At 54.9% G+C, this 24,455-nt stretch overlaps 2 protein-coding genes across 5 annotated transcripts in view; one reads left to right on the top strand and one right to left on the bottom strand.

Annotated features, from left to right (window-relative positions):
• Positions 1-20,264, top strand: part of CACNA1D (calcium voltage-gated channel subunit alpha1 D) — a 105,282-nt gene extending 85,018 nt beyond the window's left edge. Inside the window, 8 exon segments of the mRNA XM_036331883.1 lie at positions 7,656-7,769; positions 8,472-8,839; positions 9,507-9,533; positions 11,024-11,173; positions 12,617-12,780; positions 15,277-15,398; positions 16,830-17,150; positions 18,113-20,264. Coding sequence (XP_036187776.1) covers positions 7,656-7,769; positions 8,472-8,839; positions 9,507-9,533; positions 11,024-11,173; positions 12,617-12,780; positions 15,277-15,398; positions 16,830-17,150; positions 18,113-18,406 — 1,560 coding nt within the window. The 3' untranslated portion in view covers positions 18,407-20,264.
• Positions 20,265-22,845: 2,581 nt separating this feature from the next.
• Positions 22,846-24,455, bottom strand: part of CHDH (choline dehydrogenase) — a 32,307-nt gene continuing 30,697 nt past the window's right edge. For all 4 annotated transcript variants that reach the window (XM_036331894.1, XM_036331891.1, XM_036331892.1 and 1 more), the window contains exon 9: positions 22,846-24,393. In XM_036331894.1, coding sequence (XP_036187787.1) covers positions 23,975-24,393 — 419 coding nt within the window. In that variant the 3' untranslated portion in view covers positions 22,846-23,974. The remainder of the gene's footprint in view (positions 24,394-24,455) is intronic.

Genomic DNA, 24,455 nt, shown 5'->3' with positions numbered 1-24,455 from the left:
CACTTTGAACGTATAATTGCTTATTATTAAGACTACAACAATAATAATATCCTATGCCTGTTTGCTACCAGAACTTTAAGACATTTGTTTTTCTTTTATCTCTTTTCTGTTCTGTACTGTGGTGATCCGTCGAGAAAGTGAGTTCTCCCCTTCTTAAGATATCTGAAAAGGCATAAATACGTAAACAGAGGTAACTCTGCAGACTGGGTTTTCACATCTTGTGAACAGGAGATTTTTGTCCCAAAATTTGCTTCGTGAGGGCCTCCCCGCTGAAATTCTCAGCCAATGCCAAGCCCTGGTTGAGGAGTCTGTACATCTATGCTGAGCCCAAGATGCCCAAAGGAGCTAATTTGAGTTTTAAAGTCAATATTCAAAAGTAATTTTAATGCAGAAACTTGCTGTTTCTGAAGTGAATAGAGAAAAGGAGCGTCCTCAGCCCCTTTTGCTGCCCTGGTCTCCGCAGACATAGCAGCTGCATGTGCGGGGCATGGAGGGCGAGGTGGAGAATGTGGGGAAGCCCTGGACCGGCTGTGCCCATCCAACACCAGGCACAGCGGGGGAGCCACGTTGCCGGTGGGAGGGGAAGCCCTCCAGGCCCATCCCAAGCAGGACTGACAGGCTCCCGCCCAGCCTTGAGTCCTGCTCCAGGAACATCATGCGTGCTGTGACCTTTGCCCTTTGGCCCCAGTGGCTCATGATACCAAGTGGTGTGACCTGCCTGGACTTAAGTGGACTCCCTGGTCTCAGTATGGAAATGGACTCAGCCCCAATTCTGCTCCCACATGGGCAAGCTGTAGAGAATGTAGGAGCTCGCAGTGGCTTTCACCGATTCTCTCACAGGAGACCAGGTTTGATTTCTTTGCAATCACCGTGGTTGGTGATACGGGGATAGGGGTGAAAGGTGGCCAGAAAACTCCAGGTGGCCGGACCCTTGTGAGGATGCCGAGTCTGTACCCGCTAGTTAATATCTAAGCCCCAGCACTTCTGCAGACCCTTCTGTGACCCAGCAACTACAGGACTAACCCTGGCTTTGCAGGGGCCTCTGGGACCCTGCTGTGGTCTGAAGTCCCATTTGTGCTCGGATTGGGCAGTGCCTACAATGCACCAGTTATTAAGAATAACTGTCCCTGTAAAGGAAGCTGGTCAGCCTGTGGGCACGGACGAGGAGCTAGTTAACCCCCCCGGCAAATGATCCCTCTTGGTCTCTGACCTGCCCTATGTCGAGTTTATTCCACACTAAAGGCCAGACAGTATGCCCTTGCCCCACTGTCTGTGTCGCCCCAGTCTCAAAGGGCCCGGGGGACCAGCTGACTGCTAGATCTGAGTCTCCCTAGGCCACAGCTTCAGCAGAATAGCCCCAAGCAAGTCACATAGCAGGTGTTTCTACATGCTTTTCTCCACGGTCCTTCCAAATAGTTAAGCATTGCAAAGTGGTGACTGTCGAGAGGGGACTTAGGGAATGGTTCAAATGAAACAGGCGAATCTCGCCCACTGCGGGCCTGGCTGTGTTTGCTGAGTGACGGCACTGGCTGTGGTTGGTAGCCAAGGCCGGTTGGTGAGAGACAGACAGAAATCATGGGGGTCGCCTCTGGCCCAACCCTGAAACTTCGTTTACAGTCAGACTGCAGACACCTCTCTCTGTGCTCCTAAAATCCAGGCAGAAGAGAATAGCTTTAAATGTAGAACAGTTGTAGGAGACCACTCAAGTTTATTATCCTAGACTCTTCATGACTCACTCAGCAAACTTGGTACCCAACACCACAAACCATGGTGCTACACTCTAAAACTCCTGGCTGGAAGGCACGGCACAGGCCGGTACCCATCACGGGAAACAGAAAAAAGATGAGGCATCGGGCTCTTAAAAAGCTGACACTATGGTGTGACCCCGTTAAAAATTACATCCACAGGATTACTGGGTCCTGGATCCTATACTCTTTCAGAAAAGCATCCCCCCTCTGGGAATAGTAATTATTCTTTTCAGAAGTCTTTAAGAAGACAAAATTGCTGGAAAGGAGTTACGGCACGTTACTTTATATAATAGCAAAAGGTCTTAATTTTTGTAGCATGTTATTGAGTAATACCCACCTAGGACCCTTCATGAGCCAAAACGTGTCACAATTCAGTTATCCATGGGATGGAGCTTGCTGCCACTTGCTAATGGTCCCAAGGTTGGGTGGGTACCCGTGTTCTCCTTGGCACCCAGCAGACGCGAGAGAAATGGCTGTTTGGGGTGTTAGAGGGGCACGTCATTCTAAGGCACAGGGAGGACAACCTGATGCGAAGTGTCGAGGCCAGCTCAGAGAAAGGACATTTCTGCCCAAAGTGGGAAGAGTGGAGAAAGGCCCGTGAAATGATGGCAGTGCTCGATGGGTGAAGAGCCTGCCGCCTGAGGAAAAGGTGGTGTTGCCTGTCTGAGGACAGGTTAGCAGTTCTCAAATGCTCTGGTCTCAGGACCCATTTTTGCTCTTAAGAATGAATGAGGATCCTTGTGGATCAGTATTTACTGCTTTAGAAATTTAAAGTGAGAGGTCTTAAAAACAGAATATGTAAGCACAAAGATGCCAGGTGAGGACAGCAGCACAGGCCATGCAGCCTTTGAGAACCCCCGTGTGCTCTGGAGGGAATGGCAGTGTGCAGGCGGAGGGCATCCTGCTTCATTATGCCGACTGCAGGGACCTCGGGGCGCCTGGCGCTGCCTCTGAGAGCCCCAGGGTCCCTGGAGCACACTCTGAGAACTGCTGCCCTGGGGAAATGATCCCACATCCCCCTAAAGGAAAGGGGTGCTGGAGACTTTTTATGACCTTCCTGGTTAAACAGCCTCTGTGTATACCACTGTCCCTAACTTGAACCCTCCGCCTCCTCCCAGGCCCCTCCTCAGCCCCAACCCATTCACCTGGACACAGAGCTGCCTGTACCCCCAGTGTCCAGCTGCGTTCAGACCGAGGGTTAGACGCAACAGCCCGTCTCCCTGCCCGTGCTGATCTGGAGGAATGATGGTTTGAATTAGCGTGTGGTAGACAGTGTTTTTCACAATCTCAGCTCCTCAGAGCACAACCGAGCCAAGGATGTGTGCAGAGCCTAAGATCAGTTTTTGTGACACCTTGTAATCGTTTGTCATTTCCGTGTGAACTTAGTGCCACAGAGCTCGGCTAAGTTAGTGAAATGAGGTGACCTTGATCGAGGGGCACCCACAGTCATGTAGGGAAATGGTCACGAATGAGCGTTTGATTGAGACTTGACCCCAGCATTCATGGACCCAATGACTTTGTCTTGGTGGTGGAAGGTGGGGCCAGCAGGGTGTCATGGGCACCTCACTGAGCCTTTGCTATTTGGGGCAGGTCACTGAACCAGACAGGAACAAACTGGCCCGCCCTCCCTCCAGGCTGTAGCCAGAGAAAGGATGTGAGCCCCATGGATAACGTGCAGGGTGACGTCACAGCTGGCTTTTCAGTGAGGGTTGGACTCACCGTGGCTGACTCATGGAGCGTCATGCTTATGATTCTAACCCTTTCTGTAACTCGAGGCATGTTCATAATGGACACACCATCACATTTTCCTGGAGGAAGGCGCTGGCAGAAGGAGGGGTGTGCATGCGGAAGAGGCGGGGGGCAGCCTGTAGATGAGCAGGTGTATCTGTGAGAAGTTAATCGCCAGTTCCTTCTTTGAAGGGAGCTAGTCTAAAATCGTCCGGCTGGGCGGGTAGGGGCTGAGTCCTGCTGAGGGGTTAACTAGAACCGGCTGAGCAGGGCCAGCCGCCGGGGGAAACTGCCAGTGATGGAGAGCCCGCCAGGCGCGGGCTTTGGGCTGGAGTCTGAAAGCCTGGCTCTCATTCCTGAAGATGAACGGCCTGGCCCCGTGCCGACTGGGGATAGGCATCTCTTACCTCCACTGCTACAGCGCAGGCTCAGAGGGGGTTGGGCGTGCCTGCCGTAGTCCCGAGAGCCGGCAGGTGACCGTGTCTGATGGCACTAGCTTAGGGAGACAGGCAGAGCAAGGGTTACACGCGCACCGGTAGGGAAAATGTAACCGTGAAAATGGGTGAGAGGAAGGAAGGTAAACGAATGTTCAGTTTTGATGTTAAAATATCATGATTTTATGCTATTGCTTCAGAGATATTTAGAGAGATTTTATAGTTTGGGGGTTTTTTTGTGTGACTTGATCATTTAGTAGAGTAAATATCTATAAAATCCCAATTAAATGGTGTCTAAATTTAAAGCAGCAGTCTACAGGCAAAGCGCCATTTCTTTTTTAAAAATATATTTATGATAACATCTAGCATTTAAAAATCAACCAGAAACTAGGCTTGATTCTGTTTAATATTTTATATGATTGGACATCTTAAGTCAATAATGTTTCTATTTTATAGCAATTCTGTGTTTATTCAAAACCATAATTCTACTGTGATGTTAATGGAATGACTTTATATGGCTTTAATTGTGTTGGTTTAAGTGCTATGACCACATTTCAAATTAAAATAATATTTTGGCTGAAAGAGGTAGACACAGATATGGAATACGGAAGAATACACAATTTTACTGGTTGTAAAGTGTTTATTTCAAGAAAAAAATGTTCTTTTTTTTAGAGCTGTAAAAAAAAAATATTTTTTTCAAGGATTTAAGATAGTTTTCTGAACTTGGGGGGATTGGAATTTGTGCCTATGGAATTTTTGGAGCAGCCTAAGCTAACTTTTAGCTCGATCTGTGTGCTAGAAAAAATTCATTATCCTGTTTTGTGATATGTAATAAATTCAGGGTGCTGTGCTTCAGCTTCGTTTTAGTTCGAGTTTGGTAACATCTCTTTCCCTCATTCCCAGCCCTGGCAGACATCCTGCCTGGCCTCCCCTGGGTCCCACTTGAAAGAGTCAAGTCAGTCCCTGACTCTTAGAAGGCGTGTTTCTTGCCGCGTGGAGCAAGCCAAATGTAACCGTGACCTCTAAGCCTCTGCTTTCCTGTCTGGGAAGAGGGATGCTTTCTCTCCTCCTCTGATGTCTCTTTAATAAATATGTTGTCATTACTTGTCTTTGGGAACGGCCTCTTTGGCCGCCTCTCGATTTCCTCCATGATTTATGTTGCAAACAAACGCTCTGTCCTTCCTGTGTCTGTTCACTCTGGTGTATCATTGACGACGTGCTGGAGACAGTTTTTGTTTTTATTATGCAATTGTGTTATATGTGTATTTCAGTGAAATGTCAACCCGTCAACAGAGGATGATGTTAAAAATTATCCAAATAAATAGTTTTCTATTCCTTTTCTAGACCTAGTGCAATCAGTTGGATGACAGTGATCAGGGTTATTTGTTGTTATTTAAGCTCCGTATTCCTGGCCCACGCTGCCTTGAAACAGGGATTAATGTACATCATTTAACTGGGGGTGTTGACGTGGTGCATTGTCACCTCTGTTTATTTTGTGGGGGCAGCAGCAGGTGTCTCAAGCCTGGTCTCTTCTTGTCTGGGAGCCTCAGATACGCAACAGCCCTTTCTCCCCGTGATCCAGAATCAGCCTTGAACCCTGGCTTAGCTTCTTTTCCCTTGGTAACTGTCCCCTAGAAAATGCTGACTGAATGAGCCACAGGCTGTTCAATACTACTGGGCTCCACCTTCCTTCACATGCCTGCAGCCTTGCTGCGTAAGGGCTTGCACCCTTGCATTGACTTGCCATCTTGATGTTTCCATGAGAATGGCAAGTGGGTCCCCCTCCAAGCCCAATGACCCCCTGGGCTCGGACGTGCTGGACTTGGGATCCCAAGAGAGGGAAAGTGTGTGCGTACACGTGTGCATGCATGTGTGTGAGTACATATGTGAATAAGTGTGAGTGTACGTGTGTGATTACCTGTGTGGGTGTGTACCTGTATGTGCCTGTGTGTGCATGTGAGTGCGTTCACAGGTGTGTGCATGTGCATCTTGTGCCTGTGATCAGAGGGACAGGAAAGGAAGTGGCGACCTCATTGACACACCACGAACTGTTCCAGGTTTGGCTCTGGGACGTGTGCGGCTTTCCCCTGCGAGACCATGGCATTCCTAGCTAGGAACCTGAAAGCTTTGGCGCTGGGTGGCTCTCTCACCCCCACAATTCACGAAATGGAAAGACCCGCTGATCCTCTCTTAAAAGCCTGGTTCCAAACAGACCCAGGCTCATCTTCCTAGGCAGGTGCTACTATGGAGGACGCCATTTTCAAAAAGAACCTGTTGGGAAGTTTTTGTACAACTTTATATTCTAAATTAACACCAGCACCACTGGTGTCTGCAAAGACCAATCTGAGAATTCCCACACTAGTGGGCCCAGCCCTGCTGGACCTACCCACTGTCCCCTCCTCCAGCCCCTCCCCCGCCTGGCCACTGCTGGGCCGTCTCCAGTATGGTCATCAGGCCCCGTCTGCGTCCTGTGCCCACCGCTGCTGGGTGTTGTGGAAGAAGGACAGGGAAGAGGTCCCCCTGACAACCCGCAGTTGGTCCGTCCTGACATGGGTGTGTTAGCTGCATGTGGAGCCCTGCACAGCCAGCCTTCAGTGGCTGCTTGGTTTGCAGGCTGGCTGGCAGCAAATGAGGGTGCCGCCCTGATACACATGAGCAGCCTTAGACCTGGGGCAGGGAGGAAGTGCCTCTTTCAGATGTAAGTCTTTTTGTGGAAAAGGGTAAATCTGCTGTCGTGTGCCTATTAGTCTTTGAGTCAGCATGCTCCTTTTCCTCAAACGGATGGTCAGAACATCATTTTCTCAGAGCCAGGGACTGTACCTTCCCCATATCTGGTCCATCAGCATCCCAAATGGTTCCCTACAGAAGTTGGGAACAACAGGGAGGCTGCTCCCAGGCCCTGTCCCACTGCAGCCCGGGACCCAGGATAAGGAAGGCCAGTGTGAGGCCTCAGGGAAGGCAGAGTGTCTGTGAGGGGCCTGGGCATCAGCGGTGGGGCCGGCACGGCCTCCGAGGCTGGTGAGCCCGTGTCCGTGTGCCGTGGTCTTCGAGAGGACGCCGGACAGTTGGCGGGGTCTCAGCCCGAGCACAGGCTGCGGCCAGGGTCCCACGATGGCCCCGGAGGCGGCACTGCACAGCGGCCCAGGTCTGTGTGCATGCCAGTCGTTCTGTCACGTCCTGAGTGTGCTGGTGGTTGCCGTGTGTTGTGTCCCTCCCTCGCTCCCATGCTTTTTAGCAGAACCAGTGGCCCGGGCGGCTGCTGGGCTGCTTGCCATCCGGCACTTGCACCTCGGCTTCCTCATCCTGGACACCGCCAGCCAGCCCTCGCCCGCTCCCTGCCCAGCAGCCAGGCTGGGCACCCCGCCCTGCCCGGGGCCTGGGAGATGGCGCTCTGCAGGATATCCTTCCGCAGACTGTCGCTTGGACCTGGGCATGGGCTCTTGGCCACGACAGACCTAGTACTGGTGACCAGGCGCTGTGCCCTGCAAAGGGGAGGGGGGCATTTGAAAGGAGTTTCCTAAGTGGGGCCTTGAGCATCCCAGGCTCGACCATCTAGAACCCCTGACCACACCCTACAACCTTGAGGCTGCAGGGACTCCCGTGACGTGCAGACAGCGGTCAGTTTCCCGGGCTGTCCTGTGGAGACGCTTCCCTCCCACAGCTGAATCGGCAGGAGCAGCGCCCGGACCCAGGCCGGGCCAGGGCTCCGCGCTGTCTGATCTGTTTGCCGTTCTCCTTGATCTAGGCGGGGTTAAGGACACTGCACGACATCGGGCCAGAGATCCGGCGGGCTATATCGTGTGATCTGCAAGATGATGAGCCCGAGGAAACGAAAGGAGAAGAAGAAGATGTAGTCAAAGTAATTATTCTGCGCACAGCTACGCACCGGCCGCCTGGAAATAGTGGGGCAGGGCTCCAGTTGGGGCAGTTAATGAGCCACAGCAGTGCCCGGAGAATGCAAGCCAGCCCCAGAGCGTAGGGGGCTTTCGGACCATGCCCTTCCCCTAGCAGCCCTCCCCACTCACCAGCACCTCCTCTAGGGCCAGGCCTGCCTCTCCAAGCTCACTCCCCTGCCCTGCGCTGGCAGCTCCAAGGAGCTTGGCCACAGCCACTGGCTGGAATGGATGAGCATCTGGGTGCTTCCGGCAGCTGCCTGCCCACACGGCCCCCTTCTTCTCCGGGCCAGTTCTTTGAGCTGCCAGGGGCCCTCAGCCTCCCAGTCCCCCAATCCCCAGCCCAGGGAGCATGCCTACCACCCAACCTCACTGGCTGGGGCTCCAGCCAGCCCTGCTGGGTATAAGTCACCTCAACTTGGAGCAACTGGAAGTGCACACGCGAGTGACAGCCGAGAGCTTGCTCCTCGGCTCAGGAATCGGTAACCTTCCTCGTTTCAGGGGGACCAGCCCCCACGCAGACACATTGAGGCCCTCAGGTCATTCTCCAGGGATCCTCCGGAGCTTACCTAGAATTTGTGTTACATGTAGAAAAAAATGACCTAACGTAGCTAGCCTGCATCAAATGCTTGTTAAATTACCTGGTGTGTTCTCCCATTATTTTGCAGAGAAATGGTGCCCTGCTTGGAAACCATGTCAATCATGTTAATAGTGATAGGAGGGATTCCCTTCAGCAGACCAATACCACCCACCGTCCCCTGCATGTCCAAAGGCCTTCAGTTCCACCTGCAAGTGATACTGAGAAACCGCTGTTTCCTCCAGCAGGAAATTCGGTGTGTCATAACCATCATAACCATAATTCCATAGGAAAGCAAGTTCCCAGCTCAACCAATGCCAATCTCAATAATGCCAATATGTCCAAAGCTGCCCCCGGAAAGCAGCCCAGCATTGGGAGCCTTGAGCATGTGTCTGAAAATGGGCATGATTCCTCCCACAAGCATGACCATGAGCCTCAAGGAAGGTCCAGTCGGAAAAGGTAACCTTTACAATGTGTTGGCATGTGGTGATGTTGTGTCTGCCCCCACCCCCATGCGCTGGCACAGGCAGGAGATCCCCAGTTGACATGGGCAATGGAACCTGTGAGCGCCACGCGGTCACGGCCTCTCCGGGGCCTCGCTGCAGGATGGCCCTGAAGGAAGCGGGCCTGGCCATCCTGTGTCCTGCTGTGTGATACGCTCCTTAAAATGGCAGCAGGCGCAAACTCCGCCCTCCCCAGTTGTGCCAGCAGAACTGGGGTCGGGCTGGCAGACCCTGGGAAGGGCTAGACGGCAGGTGTGTTAGACTCTGAGCACCTTGCAGTCCATTGGGTGACTCGGCTCCGCGGCTGTGGTGAGGAAGCAATCACGACAGTCTGATAAACTTGTTTTATTTTGTATACTGAAATGTGAACATCATGGAGTCACAGGTGAAGAAATATTTTTCTTCCTTTGATGGTTTTCAGTCGTTTAGAAATATAAACACCACCCCTAGGTCATGGCCATACAGAAAGAGGCGGCAGCCGTGTTTGCCCCGTGACTCACAGTTTGCCAGCCAGCTCTAGGTAGTAGCCTGGTAACTGCATTTTAAATTCTGTTGGAAATATTTAACGTTTATCTTCTCCCTTCCTCCTTCCCTCCCTCCCTTGTTATGCATTTCCTGGATAGAGCCCGCTATTATGAAACTTACATTAGGTATGTGCTCCCTGCCTGTGCTTCTGTGTGAAATACTGTGTGTTATAAGTGTGACCAGTTGGCCTCTCTGAATGCGGAGAGATGAGAAGTTCCTGCAATATTATAGCTCAGGGCTGTGCACTCAGGAGTGTGTGTGTGTGGGGGGGGGGGGGCGGGGAAGGGGGGGAAGTGGCTTCTTTCTGCCACATACCATGGGTGGGGAACGTCCAGCCCAAGGGCCATATAAGGCCTGTGAGCCTGTGAAATGATTTGGTCTGGCCCTGCCAAGGCATTAGGGGTGAGTTTATTAAATATTTGACCAAATAGAGCAGGCTAATTTTTAAGTTGATAATTCTGTATGGCCCACGAATGATGTTATAAATATCCAAATGGCCCTGGGCAGAAAAATGGTTCCCAGCCCTGGGACCATTACCACCCAAGGACTGGCATTCACATGCCAGGTGCCCACAGACCAGACCCTGAAGACCTTGGGGACAGCACAGGGAGAGCCGCTGTGCACCGGTGCCCGGGCCTGTGACGTGGGCAGTGGCTGCTGCTTTCTGGGGTCAAGCCTCCTGTGGGGTGTTGGTGAAAGCATGACCCGGCCTACTAGAGACCAGGGCCAGGTTTGCTCCTTTGCCTCCCACGCAGCCCTCAACACGTGCAGTGTCACCTGCTCCATGGCCGCTGAGCGGGTGGGAGGCGGGTGAGAGTGGGTGGGATGGTGGTTTTGCTGGTGATGGGAGGGTAGGTCTGCTGGTTTAACAAGTGGGATCTTGGGCGCAAGGCCAGGGAGAGGGTACAGCACTCAGCACTCAGCGGGAGCACAGGCCTCTCCCCGGGGGATCACAGTCCTCTCCCTGGAAGGAAGCCGTGTCACGGCGAGGCTGGTTTCCTCAGGACCCAGGCCCGCAAGGCTAGGCTTCAGGGAAGCATGAGGACAGCTCGGGGCAGCGGGCAGGCTTGGAAAACTTGGCGGACATCATGCATGAGAGTCTCCCCTGGGACACTGTATCCAGAACTCCTGTCACCCATGTGGGTCGGATGCAGCAGGAAGTGGGTAGCCAGGGAGTCTCTTTGTCCCAGGCTCTGCCGTCGCACAGGGCCCAGGTAGGAAGGAGCGGGGATCAGACAGATGGCCTGGGAGCCGTCTTTTCCCTGGGACTTCTGGTCTCGAGGGCCATTTTCTTGCTCTGTTCCCCAAATTAGATCTACTCCTTGGCCCCAAGGCCCCTAGTCATTGTGGTCTGGCATCAGCATTATGCAAGGTACTGAGAGAGAAACTTCTCCTGGTGCGTGTACACACACACACACACACACACACACACACACACACACACGCACACACGCTGCGCTGTTGCCAGTGGCCTTAGCCCAGTCCTGGCTGAGGCAGGTGTGCCCAGGGAGAAGCCAGGTGCGCGTGGGCAGGATGCTGGCTGCACATGGAGGCACAGCTGCAGGGCGTGGCTGCCACCTGCCCAGGTGCTGAAGTCCTCTTCTCCCAAACGCAGGTCCGACTCAGGAGATGAGCAGTTCCCCACTATTTGCCGGGAAGACCCAGAGGTCCAGGGCTATTTCAGGGACCCCCGCTGCTTGGGGGAGCCCGAATACTTCAGCGGTGAGGAGGACTACGAGGAGGACAGCTCACCCGCCTCCAGCAGGTGAGGGCTCGGGGCTCGGCCAACGTCAGAAGGCCTGGCTGCTGCCTCTCCTTGGTGCTCTGCCTGTTCCTGACGCCCCAGCCCACCTGCAGCTGCCCAGGACCACAGGCTCCAGGCCAGAGGAAAAGCTGAGCAGGGGAAACGGGGCCAGAGGGGGCCAGAGACCGTCCTCCCGGGCTGTGACCATTTCCCCCAGGACCTGTGGGGTCTCTCAGCGAAGGCCCAGACATGAGAGCTGGGCCTGGCATGCAGGGTCAGCCTTCATCCGTTCCTTGTCTGCTGAGAGGCCTGTTACTTCCTGAGCACTGCCCACGCTGAGCCAAGGCTCTGTCTGCCGAGCAGCTCTGCCAGCCCATCGCTTGGGGCCAGGGTGGGAGGGTGGGTCATAATGAACAGCACCTGTTCCCCACTCTCATCAAGGGGTCGCTCAGCAGAGCTGCCTCTCCGGGCTTCTGTCCTGAAGGAAGAATGTCTGAGGTTCAAGGGGACACTTGCTTTAGGACACATCGTGGGCAGCACAGGGGGACAAGGCCACCTGCCATCCTCTTCTCTGTAAATTGCATCTCACCAGGACCAGGGGCTCACTGAGTGGACGTGGTACTGCCTGAGGTCCCTTCTGGTGTCGGAGCTGTTCTAACTGTTAGCCTGGTACCCCAGCCAGCAGCCATGGCCGGGCCCTCGCGCCCCTTGCCCCCCCTCCCCCGGTTTCTCCCGCTCCCTCCCTCCCGCAGTCCCTCCCGCCAGCCCCACTTCCAGAACCACTGATCCTGATCAAATGGGCCCGACCTCCCTCGTCACTGTGCTTGCACCCCACGCCCACCACTTGGCCCCCTTTCCCGCTCGGCTGGCCTAGTCCCACCCTCTCTTCAAGGACCTGCTCCGGGGCTCTGCTTCTTCCCCAATGGCATTGAGGTGCCCACGCCCCAAAAGCACAACCCACCTGGACCCCCTCTCCTCTGGCGCTGGCCTTTTCCGTCTGCACCAGACGTCGTGCATGTGGCATCAGCTCAGCTCCCGAGGGGAGGGACTGCTTCATGCATCTTCGTGTCCTGGTTCCCAGCCCAGCACCCGGCTGAGGGCAGGCACTCAGAGAACTTCTAGGGGAGGAAGTGAGGGGGTGATCGTGAGCTTGCAGGAAAGCTGCAATTCACCTCTGCCCCAGGCCTGAGGCTGCCCCGGCCTGGGGGACACCACCAGCACCCCATTCATCACAGGCCTGCCTTCCTGGACCAGCCCTTGTCCTCCATCTAGAATCTTCTGTGAAGCTGAGGGCTGCCTTGTTCTCAGCTGGTCTTGCTGTGCCTGTTGAGCAGGGGCAGGGCGGGGCGGGGGCTGGGGGGGCTGTAGAGGGGTGGGCCAGGGCGGGAGGTCTGAGCTAATGAGAAGCTGTTAACTGGGAGCTCACATGCCCCTTCCTCTCCCTCTCGGCCTTTTGGCCACCAGGCAAAACTACAGCTACTACAGCCGACACCCAGGCAGCAGCTTGGATTTCGAGCGGCCCCGGGGCTACCACCACCCTCAAGGTTTCCTGGAAGACGACGACTCGCCCATTTGCTATGATTCCCACAGATCTCCGAGGAGACGCCTACTACCTCCCACCCCAACATGTGAGGCCAGATCTTTTGTTTGGGGTGAAGCTTCCCAGAGACCATGTGCCTCTCCCCCGGCCCCTGGGGTGGTGGAAGGTGGTGATGGATGAGGAGCTGCCATGTCAGGGACCTGAGTCTCAAGGCCAGGCCCTGGTTGGAGACCCTATCGGCTCTCCTGTCTCATCGTGTCCCATGTGTTAGAGCTCAGACCACATCCGCGCTTCCGCACTGCTCTGACTCCGGCAGCAGAGGAGATGGCGTGCGGCCTGGTGTGGCCCAGCGTGGAGGGCCTGTAGGCGCTGTTTTGCATGTTTTCCTTACCTTTGAGCTGGGGACCCACCCTCAGTGGGCAAGATGTGCACCCCTGCTGTTATCAGAGCCACTCTGGGGTCGGGTCACCACTCTCAGGGCGGAGGGATGGAGCTAGACTTAGCGCAGATCTGTTGTGCCAAGGCCCACGCCTCTGGGTGCAGGGTGCCTGGGGTTCCTGGTGTCCGCCTCCTCAGGCCACACCTGGGTGTCTCCTTTCTCCCCTTTCTGCCCTCCTCCCTCTTGCCTTTGCCTCTGGTCTGCCAGGGCCCTCTGCCCATGGGGCAGGTTTGGGCCTGGGTGGTGAGCTCTGGTGTAGGCTCCCATCATGGGGCCCGGGAATCCCCTCCCGCTGAGCAGGGCCAGGGGCCGCCTGCTGCCCCACCGGGTTTTCCTGTGCAGGGGGCATAACTGGCGCTGCCTGGAGATCTGGGTCACCCCCGGGGAGGAGCTCCGGCAGCAGCGGCCCTGCCAGCTCCCGGCTGGGCAGTTTGATTTTGGACATGTGGGCATTTGGACGATGGTTACGTATCCACTTCGGGTGTTTCTAAGGAGTGAAGCATATTGTTGAACAGGACTTTAATTAGTAACCAAAAAGTAGCCAAGACACATCGGCTCCCAGTCTGCCAACTGCACACACAATACCGACCATGGCTGGGTGGCGCCAGAGCCCTCTCTCTCTCCAGCGCCCACACCCCTGCTGGGCGTGCAATCAGACCCATTTCCATGGTTAATATTTAATCTTGCATCCTGAACACACAGCACTTCTGGCCTCCATAAATACTGGATGACACACATGCAGTGAGCTGGGTGGAGGCCTGACCTGTGCGTCCATGGCCTTCCTGGGACCTCCCTTTGGCGGCTGCGTTAATGCCCGCTGTGCCCAGATGCCGCCCCTCGGAAGTGAGGAACCGAGTGGACACGAGCAGCTGCCCTCTGTATTTGCAAGGGCAAATACAGAAAATGTATTTTATTTGCTTTACTGCCTGCAGGTTCAGAGCTTGGGCGGGGAGAGCATGGAGTTCCCCAGCCGATGTTCTCAGCCTCGGGAGGGTGACTTCCTCCAGCAGAGATGGGTGTGACCAGAGGAGATGAAGGGGGTGTGTGTGGACCCCTTTTCAAAACCGAAAGGCACTATCAGGGAGAGAGGGGTGTGGTTTTCCTTTCCTGGCCCTGAGCTTCCACACCCCACTTCCCCCATCTGATCCTAGGACGGGCTACCCAGGAGGCCTTTCTCCTTAGAACACTGAGAAATCCGGTCCCCGTGGTGCGTGCAGGGCGGCTGTCCCACGAGGAGGCCCCAGCACACCCCGCAGTGCCTGTTGGGCCTGCGAGACCAGGAGTGCTGTCTGCCTTGTTCCTCTGGGCTTCACGCACTTGGGGGGCAGGGCCTCACAGAACCAGCTGGTGTCTGCAGTTTCTGATTCAGGAATTAGGGGGTGGCGTTTTGAGCAGGCCCTGTGAGCTCAGGGAGCAGAGGTCACAAAAGGAGCTGCTGAGGAGACTGGGCCACCCACTGTCTCGGGGGACCAGGCGGGCTCCTGAAACACCTCCCCTTCCTGTGGCGGTTTCCCGGGGGGAGGCCTGTGGCCTGTGCTGGGGGACCCTGGACCAGATGGCTCTCCTGTGCCGGCGCCCCACGAAGCTGCAAGCTCTGGATCTTTTGTCATCGCTCACCCTGTGCATCAGCCTCTATTCAAAGCGACAAGCATGTTCTTTAAAGTTCAAGTTGTTCTTTTGTCTTGTCCTCATGGAGGAGAAGCTGGCTCTTCCCCAGCAAAAGGCTCTTCTCCTTGCCTGGCTGAGCCGATAGGTAGCGAGTCCCTCCCTTTAAGGCAGAGGTGTGAATGCAGGAGCACCCGGAGGTGCCTCAGGCCCAGCGACGCTTAGGGAGCCTGGAGGTGGGAGTGAGCGGGGCTGTCGGCAAGGGCCATGGGTTCCAGAGCGAGGCTGTGCTCTTGCCTGCAACGTCTGGTCCCCACCACATGTAGGGCAGGGGCTGTGGCAGAACAGCTTGCACTTCTTAAAACCCCTCGGGCTTCTTCCTCATCCTCCCTCCAAAAGCCTGAGACCTCAGTACTGATTGTTGGACGTATCGCTTGCTGCCTCCGCGGCTCCCCGCTGGCCTCGGTGGGCCACCGGGACACCTGGTCCTGGTCCTGCCTGAGAGCTGGTTCCACAGCTGCTCCTGTGCTCCCCCCTCAGCGCATCGGAGATCCTCCTTCAACTTCGAGTGCCTGCGCCGGCAGAGCAGCCAGGAGGCCGTCCCGCCGTCCCCCACCTTTCCCCACCGCACAGCCCTGCCTCTGCACCTGATGCAGCAACAGGTGAGCCGGCCCCCGGGCCTTGCCCCGATGGCTCCATGGGCACCCTGTGTGGGACCCCCTCGGACACTCCCTTCCTCTTGGCTGCCAGCCCCAGGGGGAGGGAGAGAACCCTCCCATACACTGGGTTCCATTGTGTGACAACCCTGCGAATAGACCCTATCACCAACCCCATCACATGGATGAGAAAACATAGCTGAGGGTAGGCGAGTGCCCGAGCCCACACAGGAGGGGAGTGACCACGCTGGCATTTGAGTCCAAGGCTGCCACCTGCCAAGGTGGGCTCTCCTTCTAGGCACAGTCTTCTCCCCATGTCTCCCTTAGCGATGAAGACAGGGCCTGGGTACAGCTCACAACGCGGGGAGTGGCGGCCACCAGACCACCCTGAACAGCCGGCAGTGCCTTTATTTGCTCTGAGAGGTTCTTCCTTCATTTAGGGAGCCCTCTGTGGGCAGGGCTCTGTGCTCACGGGGTGGGTGAGCCCCCAACCCTGCCTGTGAGGGGAGTGTGGCACAGGGAGAAGGACCCCTCCACGGTGAGAGCGCTGGACAGGAGGGAGCGGGGGCCAGGGCCGCTCACCAGGGCTTTGCCTCAAGGACACGGACTTCTTTCTGAAAGAGCACATCAGAGATGCTGTCCACTGTGCGAGTGGGGGAGGGGAGGGGGTGCAGGCGGAGGGGCTGCCTGGTCTGGCGTCCGCTCCGTGAATGTGTGGAGCCAGAGCTCAGGCAGGTTTCCCATCCTGAGTGTCCGGAGCACGTGAGTGGTAGCTGCCATTTCCGATCGTCATTTGCATCTCTCTGCCGCTCCGTACTCCTTTGTCCTCAGTGTTTACGTTCATTTTGATCTGTGTCCTGCTTTGTCCGGGACGAAGGACAAGCCTGGGAAGGCCCAGGCCATCAAATGCCACGATGCCTTCCCTCCCTGCGCCCCCGGCAGGCCCAGCTGCTGTCTGCACGGCTCCCTGGCGGGCATGGCTTCCGTGAGGCCAAGGGCCTGAGCTGCCCATGAGACTGTGCTGGGGTGCCCTGTGCCCGGGGCTTCAGAGCAGGCAGGGGAGGCCGTGGGCACGTGCGCTAGAGCAGAGAACAGCTGGGCGTCCCTGCGCGCTTGCCCTGAATGTACTTCTACATTTCAACCAAGTGCCCGGCTGCCGTGTTCACACGCCCGGCTTGTGTGTCTTCCCTGATGCTTCGTCGTTCTGAAACAATTCCAGTTTTTCTTGGGAACAGTCATAGGAAATGGATTTGGGGGAAAAGAAAATATCGTCTGTTGGAAAGCCCACTTCCCACTGCCGATCACTTGATTGACGCGGCGCGCTTCCACGGTTCTGTCCGGGGCTGCCCCGCAGAGCAGTGCCTCGTGCCGGGCCGCGGTGCGAGGCCCGAGCCCAGGCCGCTGAGGCCCCCGTCTCCCCGCTCCCTGTCTCCTCAGGTCATGGCAGTCGCAGGCCTAGATTCAAGCAGAGCCCAGAAGTACTCGCCGAGCCACTCGACCCGCTCGTGGGCCACCCCTCCGGCGACCCCTCCGTATCGGGACTGGGCGCCGTGCTACACCCCCCTGATCCAGGTGGAGCCCTCGGAGGCCCTGGACCAGGTCAACGGCAGCCTGCCCTCCCTGCACCGCAGCTCCTGGTACACGGACGAGCCTGGAATCTCCTACCGGACTTTCACACCGGCCAGCCTGACCGTCCCCAGCAGCTTCCACAGCAAAAACAGCGACAAGCAGAGGAGCGCGGACAGCCTGGTGGAGGCCGTGAGTGCAGCTCACCCGCTGCCCAGGGCGGGCTGGCCTGGGACAGGCACAGCAGGGGTGGCGTCCTGAGAGCCACGCAGAGCTGGAGCGGGCAGTGGGCGGAGGGCTGAGGGTGGGAGGGTCTGGAGCCAGGCTACCTCGCTTCTGATCTGGCTCCACCATTTCTTAGCAGCAAGGATGGTGCCAACAGCATGAGTATAGACCAGAGATGGCGAACCTCTTGAGTTCGGTGTGTCAGCATTTTGAAAAACCCTAACTTAACTCTGGTGCTGTGTCACATATAGAAATTTTTTGATATTTGCAACCATAGTAAAACAAAGATGTATATTTTTGATATTTAAATGCCATTTAACAAAGGAAAATCAACCAAAAAAATGAGTTCACGTGTCACCTCTGACACGCGTGTCATAGGTTCGCCATCACTGGTAGACCCGTCACTGCCGAGCCCCATAAACAGCTGTCCCTGGGGTCACATGTGCTGTTCCTGCGACTGTTACCCGTTGACACTAAGAGAGTCTTGTCTTCCCCGGTGGGTTTCATTCTTGTTAGGCTATGTATAGCAGCGGTTCTCAACCTGTGGGTCGCGACCCCTTTGGCGGTCGAATGACCCTTTCACAGGGGTCGCCTAAGACCATCCTGCATATCAGATATTTACATTACGATTCACAACAGTAGCAAGATTACAGTTATGAAGTAGCAACGAAAATAACTTTATGGTTGGGTCACAACATGAGGAACTGTATTTAAAGGGCCAGAAGGTTGAGAACCACTGAATTGTATAGTTTCTGAGCTTCGTGATATTTCAAAGCCTAAGCCATGTCCACTGACATGTAGTTACCATGCACGAGATCTGGCGAGCACAGCTGGCCGCGCGGTGCCGTTGTGCTTGAGGTGGGTTTTCTGTCCTTGTCCCCCGCAAAGCTTTTCAGCCCGTTCATGCCGTCATCCTCTTTCCTGCGCAGGTCCTGATCTCCGAAGGCTTAGGACGCTATGCAAGGGACCCAAAATTTGTGTCGGCGACAAAACATGAAATTGCCGACGCCTGTGACCTAACCATCGACGAGATGGAGAGTGCAGCCAGCCACCTGCTGAATGGGACCGTGCACCCCGGGGCTAACGGGGACGTGAGCCCCGACGCGAGCCGCCAGGACTACGAGCTCCAGGACTTCGGGCCAGGTTACAGTGACGAAGAGCCAGACCTGGGGAGGGAGGAGGAGGACCTAGCAGATGAAATGATCTGCATCACCACCCTGTAGCCCCCAGGCGGGGGGCGGGGACTAGCTCTGCCCTCAGGTGAGGTGCCCGAGGGCCAGGGAAAAAGTGCCTCATAGTTAGGAAAGTTTAGGCACTAGTGTGAAGTCCGTGTTTAATTAGACTTTTGTGCAGGTGATGTCATGCCTCAAGGAAGCCATAAACCTGTAGGGAACAGCTGTGCTCAGAGCTGAGCCCCAGCTGCGGGGACAGCAGGTCCCGCCCACGCACGGAGGACGGGCGCCGGGCAAGCCTGCCCTCTTGTTCACAGCCCATGCGGGGCACTTGCCCACGCCCACCGCCCACAGGCACGGTGGGGAAGGTTAAAGGTGATGACGATCACCGTACCTGTGTCATTACCTCAGCCATCGGTCTAGCATATCAGACATTCACTGGGCCCAGCATCTCCCTCCCAGACACCCTGCTTCCTGGCTCCTGTTCTGAAACACAGTCAGTCAGGGCTACCCACCAGCCGTCCTCCGCAGAGGGAAGCAGGACCTCCCAGGCAAGGTTTTCTGTCCCGTGACACCAGTTTGCACGGGAGCGCACCGCGCAGATGGTCGGTTTCTGACTGTCAGGCCAAGGGCAGCCGTAAACTGGAATCCTAATGCACTCGCAGCCAGGTCAACTTAGATACGCTAGTTTGTTTAAAACCTAGACTTACTGTACATGACTTGTAATATACGATCATTTGTATTTGTAAAGAGATGGTCTATATTTTGTAATTATTGTATCGTATTTGAACTGCAGCAATATCCATGGGTCCTAATAATTGTAGTTCCCCCCACTGAAATCTAGAAATCATTGGTATTTTTACTCAGACTACACGGAAGTAGGAGAAATTGAGCCAATTCTCATTTATTCAGTGAAAAATCTTTTGGGGGGTGAAATGTTAAGTTCAGAAGAACTTGACACTATATAGATTTTTCTAAAGTATTTTGAGTCCCTAGAAGCTACACCCGATGACTCTTGGCGGTCTTCTCCCTGGGCAAGAGTGCTGGGACTGGAGAGGGTGCCTTCTGCTCCACCAGGGGCGGTGTTCCTTTCACCCCTTCCCCGTTAGTGCAGGACAAGACCGACCCCGTGGCTTTCCTCGTGGTGGGTTTGCTCACCTGGCCACACAGAACGCTCTTACAGGTGAACGAAGTCCCTCTGCTCGTGTCCCCTGGGAAAGGGGAGGCTGCTTGTCTTAGGAAATACTAGTAAGGAATGCTGGGGGTGGGGGGTGAAGGAAGCAAAGTGACGCGATCCTCAGAGGGTTAGAAGATCGGGGTCTGGACAAATAGTATCGTTGCCTTTTTACAAAACATTGCTGTACTGTGTGTTCTCTCCGAGGGCTTTTATATGCAACTGAATGAGGGCTGACGTTTTCACTAGAATGCACTCCCACTGCGATTGTACTTCCCGAGAAAACCCACTTTGGGATCGCTAGACCCGTCAAGGCTTCCTTTTCTGTTCACGGAATAATGCTGACTTTGTCGAGTTACCTTGGCAAGGATTCTCTGCAGTCAAAAACAAAACAAAACAAACAGGTAGCAATTTGGGGGTTCAAAATTTTTAAATATTAAATAGACATCCTGTTAATGTGGATTTTCTTTTTTTGTAAATAACAATACTTTGTTATAAAGACCTTACAAACCTCTTCTTAAGACATTCTTACTCCAGATCCAGGCAAAAAACTCTTCAAGGTTTGTAAATGATTATTTCTTGACGTAAATCCTTTTTTTATTAAATGTAAAATGTTCTTCAGAAGAAAATTGCGTAATAATTTTATTGTATTTGGGAGCTCTCCTTGCAAAGAGCTGGCGTTTGCCAGTGAGAGCTTGAAAGGGGCGGGCACTCTGTGGGGGCAGTTCTGTAATTGTGTAGATTCTTTTCTTATTCTCGTCGCTCCGTCGATGCCTATGGTAACTTGATACCAGCTGCAGAGAGCACTGTTTCTCCTAAAGGGCTAAACCACTGTTACCATCTCCTCGGACTCTGTTTCTCTCTTAGGTATTGGTCTTATTGTGTGGCTTACCATCACCGGTCCAACACTGTCTACCAGGACTGACTCTTCTGGGATAGGCAATGATGTTTTCCAGTCAGTACTTAAAAATGGGCATTTTTATGGGCTGCAGCACTCCTAATCTCTGTCTGCTTTAAGCCTGGTTCAACCTCTCACCTAACATTAAATTTTTCTTTGTAAGAAAAATTTGAAGTTGTAGAGCATGTTTTTTTCCCCCTTTGTTTTAGGAAAGTTTTATGATTAAAAGTCTTTTCTTTTGGTTCCCCTTCCGTCCCCTAAAAAAAAAAAAATCACTTTGCTGTGTCCCCGGGAGTAGTCTTTAGTTTCTTTAACCTGTGTTTTTCATAGTATCACAAAATGGGTACGGCAGCTCTGACGTAACTATCAGCAGGCAGGAGCCTCGTTAACAACTGTCTCCGTGGTTTCCATCCGGACTTGGCCGGATGGTGCTTCGCAGGTCGATTCCAAGATGTTGCGGCCTTAGCCCAAGGCTGGTGCACAGTGTGGGCTTGACCTGCTGGACAAGCCGCCTTTATTGCTGACCCCATGCAGGTGAAAGAAACCAGGGCCGCTTATTTCATGTTGCTGTTGCTCTAATAGGCCACACCATGGGAGTAAGTGTCTTTGCCAAGCATCTGCTTTTCTACAAAGGTTTTTATTGTTATGACGGGCGGTCAGTCAATTTGTTCTAAAAAATGGTCACGCACAGCTCCGGCTCCTTTACGCGACGACCCAGCTCAGCAGACTCCAGCTACGCTTTCGTTTGTGGAAACGTTTTTACTTCTCTACGATGATATGTCTCGTCGCCTGGGGACTCTGAGGGCAGGCGAGACTGAGGACAGGCCTGGGGCCCTTGCTTCCACCATGGGGACAAGTGGAGTGTGGTCTTGAGGACGGTGACAGGAGACGAAATGAGAGGACTGCCTGGGTCTCGAGACCGGCCAGTGAAGAGCTTGTGTGGTTTTTCCCCTGATTTTTAAGAGAAACAGATCTGGGTGTTAGAGCGGATGTTGAGTTGATCAGTGGAAATGGGAAGTGACCTGTGGGTGGAGGGACGTGGTTTGGCTGGAGAGGAGCATCTGCCTGAATGTGTGGAAATGCCGGTTCTTGCTGGGGCGCTGGGAAAAGGAGGTCGTTCCCCGGACAGCTGCTCCTACGCGCGTGTCAGCCCTCGTTCGGTCAGGAAGACCGTCTGCTGATTCATCGGCCTAAGCACAGGCTTCTCCAGAGGGGTCAGCGCTCCTGAGCCTGGACCCTGGACACAAACGCAGCTTTTATGCTTTTCAACCATTTTTTGTCAATTACATTCACTTTTTTTAGCTTCTGCAGGCTTTTGCTCAGGGGTTTAATGGGCAGTCTACCCCCACTCAAAACAGCCTCCAGCTACGCTGTCCTTTGTTAAAAAGCCTTTATTTCTCTAAAACGATACACCTTGTCTCCTGGGAACTTTGGGGGGCAGGCGAGACTGAGGGGCAGGTCTGGGGGCTCAGTGCGGCCCAGCCTCTGCAGCAGCCTGGCTGGCTCCTCGCCCCACCTCCGGTCAGCACCTTCTGCCCCTCTGGCTTCCTCAGACAACAGCCCTCCCTCAGGCGGCACGGTCCCCGTGGCAGTGGAACTTGCAGGCAGCCTGGTGGTTGTGACGTGGCCGCTGCTCACTCTGTCCCGACGGCCACAGCGCTCGGCTGTCGGAACCCAGGGGACGCTGCTCTAAGTCAGAATAGTCCATCCCCGGTCTGAACCCCTGTGGGTTTCTGACATGTGACTCTCAGTCTTCTCTTTTGAAACTTATTTCTGCGGTGGCTAAACTGTGGGGTCGTAGGAACAAGGCCCTGAATGCAAGAGTGGGAAGGGGGCTGCGGATGTGTTATTTGCTTAACTTACAGCACAGCCACGGTAGCAACAAGCCACTGTCTTGGAGATGGGACCATCCCCAGAACACACGATGGCAGCACGGAATGGCCGTGCACCTGCCATACCAGCACCGAGGTCAGTGCCGTCACCCGGACCCCACGCACCTAACTTGTTCTTCTTGGCCTTCGGAGCAGTGGGCTGGCACCCGCACCCGCACTCCTGCTGCTCCTTCGCCCCTGCAGGTGGCTCCCAGACCCCACGGCGGCAGCCTCTCTAGGAGAAATCTCGTGGCAGATGTAGAATTTTCTTCCCTGACCCTTGCGTGGAACAGAAAATAAAGCAGGACACAGGTACAACTTAACGGAAGGAGAGGGGGTTTTCTTCCTCCGGCCTTTCTAGGTCTTTCTCAGAAACACACATGTGGCTGTCAGGCCTCCAAGCCACCTCCGTCCACTCTGGTCCTGGGAGAAGCCGGAATGTCCCGTTTCCCTCCCTCCCTTATTCTGGGCCAGCAAGGCAGACGTCCACATAGCAATTCTTTTGTTCCCTGCCACAGACTGTGGCTTTGAATAACTTTAAAAACAATCAAATCAAAAATGCATTTAGTTTATTACCTTGTAAGAACAGTCTGGAAAAGATACCTCAGTTCAAAATAAATTATTGGATTACATTATTGAATTAGGAGAAATTTAAAGATCAAAGGACTGTTTTCAATGCTGCCTGTATCTGATTTTCTTCCCTCCACCCCAAACTCAAATCTGACCATTTCCTTTTCTCTCTCAATCGCATTTTTGCAGGACCAGGCCGCACAGTTTTACTGACCGCCTTTTCGGTCCGTTGCAGCCCGTCCTGCTCTGTTCCCGCGGACACCTGGAGAATGAGAATGAGCCGGCCTTGCCCAGCGCCGGGGGAAAGTGTCTTCGCGGCCTGGCATGGAGCGAGGTCTGGTATGTGGGGTTTGCTCTGGGTTCCAGGTTTCCTGGTAACAAGAAACTGTCTAAAATGCAAAGTCGTGAAACCTGTAGTGGCGAGGGGTCTTTGCAGACACTTCTCTCCTTGAATAAGACCCAGAAATCCTCTCGTCAGGCTGACTGTGTTCAGTAAGAACCAGGCAGGGGGCTGCTGGCCCCTCTGAGCACCAGCTCGTGCCTCCCTCTGGGGGTGAGATCAGGGAGCCGAGGAGAGTGGAGAGGCTGGTGCTGTCCCTCACCTCACCCCGCAGGCAGCACTCCCTCTGGACGGGCACTGCAGGCTCAGGCACAAGTCCAGGCTGCACCCCCTAACGTCGGCAGGACTCCTGGTCTCAGCCACAGCTCAGCCCAAGGTGGGGGTGCCCCCTCGGAGCAGACAGCACCCAGCCTCTGCACAAAGCCTGCTCTCTGAGGGGCCTGCCTTCAGAGGGGGGCCTGGGAGAGGACACTTTCCTCCAGCCCCACCAGGAAGGAGGAAGGCAGCAGGCCCCCAGGTTGGAGGGGACCCAGGTAGGAGCCGAGTCTTCCACGGGCCTCCTGCCAGAATGCTGGCCTTTCCCCAAAGGCCCACAGCACAAGGCAAGGAGAGAGGAGCCTGGCTCACTGACCGGACTGGTCTCACTTCTTAAGAAATTGTCCAGTTCTCTGCCATTGAACCCTAACATTCTAGAGAGTTTCAGGAAAGAGCATTTGGAGCAAGGGCTCTTTTGGCTGGGTGGGGGGCTTCCCAGGCAGTGACTGCCTCAACGCTGGGTGGCCAGGGTCCTGGGTTTGTACACAGGGACGTCCTTGTCGCAGAGTGCAGGCCGCCCCCTGATGATGTCAGCTGCTTTCTCTGCGATCATGATCGTGGGGGCGTTCAGGTTGCCGCTGACCACGCTGGGCATGATGGATGCGTCGACCACCCTGAGGTTTTCCACCCCGATCACCCTGGTCTGCGGATCCACCACGGCGGTGGGGTCGGAGGGCTGGCCCATCTTGCAGGTGCACGAGGGGTGGTAGGCGCTGTCGGCTTTCGCCCGCACAAAGGCGTCTATCTCTTCATCGGACTGCACGTGGCTTCCTGGCTGGAGCTCTTTTCCCCGGAACGGTGCCAGGGCTTCCTGGGCAAAAATTTCTCTGGTCAGCTTCACACAATTACGGAAATCGTGAATGTCGGCTTCTGTGGAGGAGAAGACACAGGTGAGCATCCTCTCACCATGCTGGCCTCGCAGGCAGACTCTG

The sequence above is a fragment of the Myotis myotis genome, unplaced genomic scaffold (genome assembly GCF_014108235.1).
Source record: "Myotis myotis isolate mMyoMyo1 unplaced genomic scaffold, mMyoMyo1.p scaffold_m19_p_13, whole genome shotgun sequence".
Taxonomy (NCBI): domain Eukaryota; kingdom Metazoa; phylum Chordata; class Mammalia; order Chiroptera; family Vespertilionidae; genus Myotis; species Myotis myotis.
The sequence above is the reverse complement of the archived record's forward strand: the minus strand, read 5'-3'. Positions and strand labels throughout refer to the sequence as shown.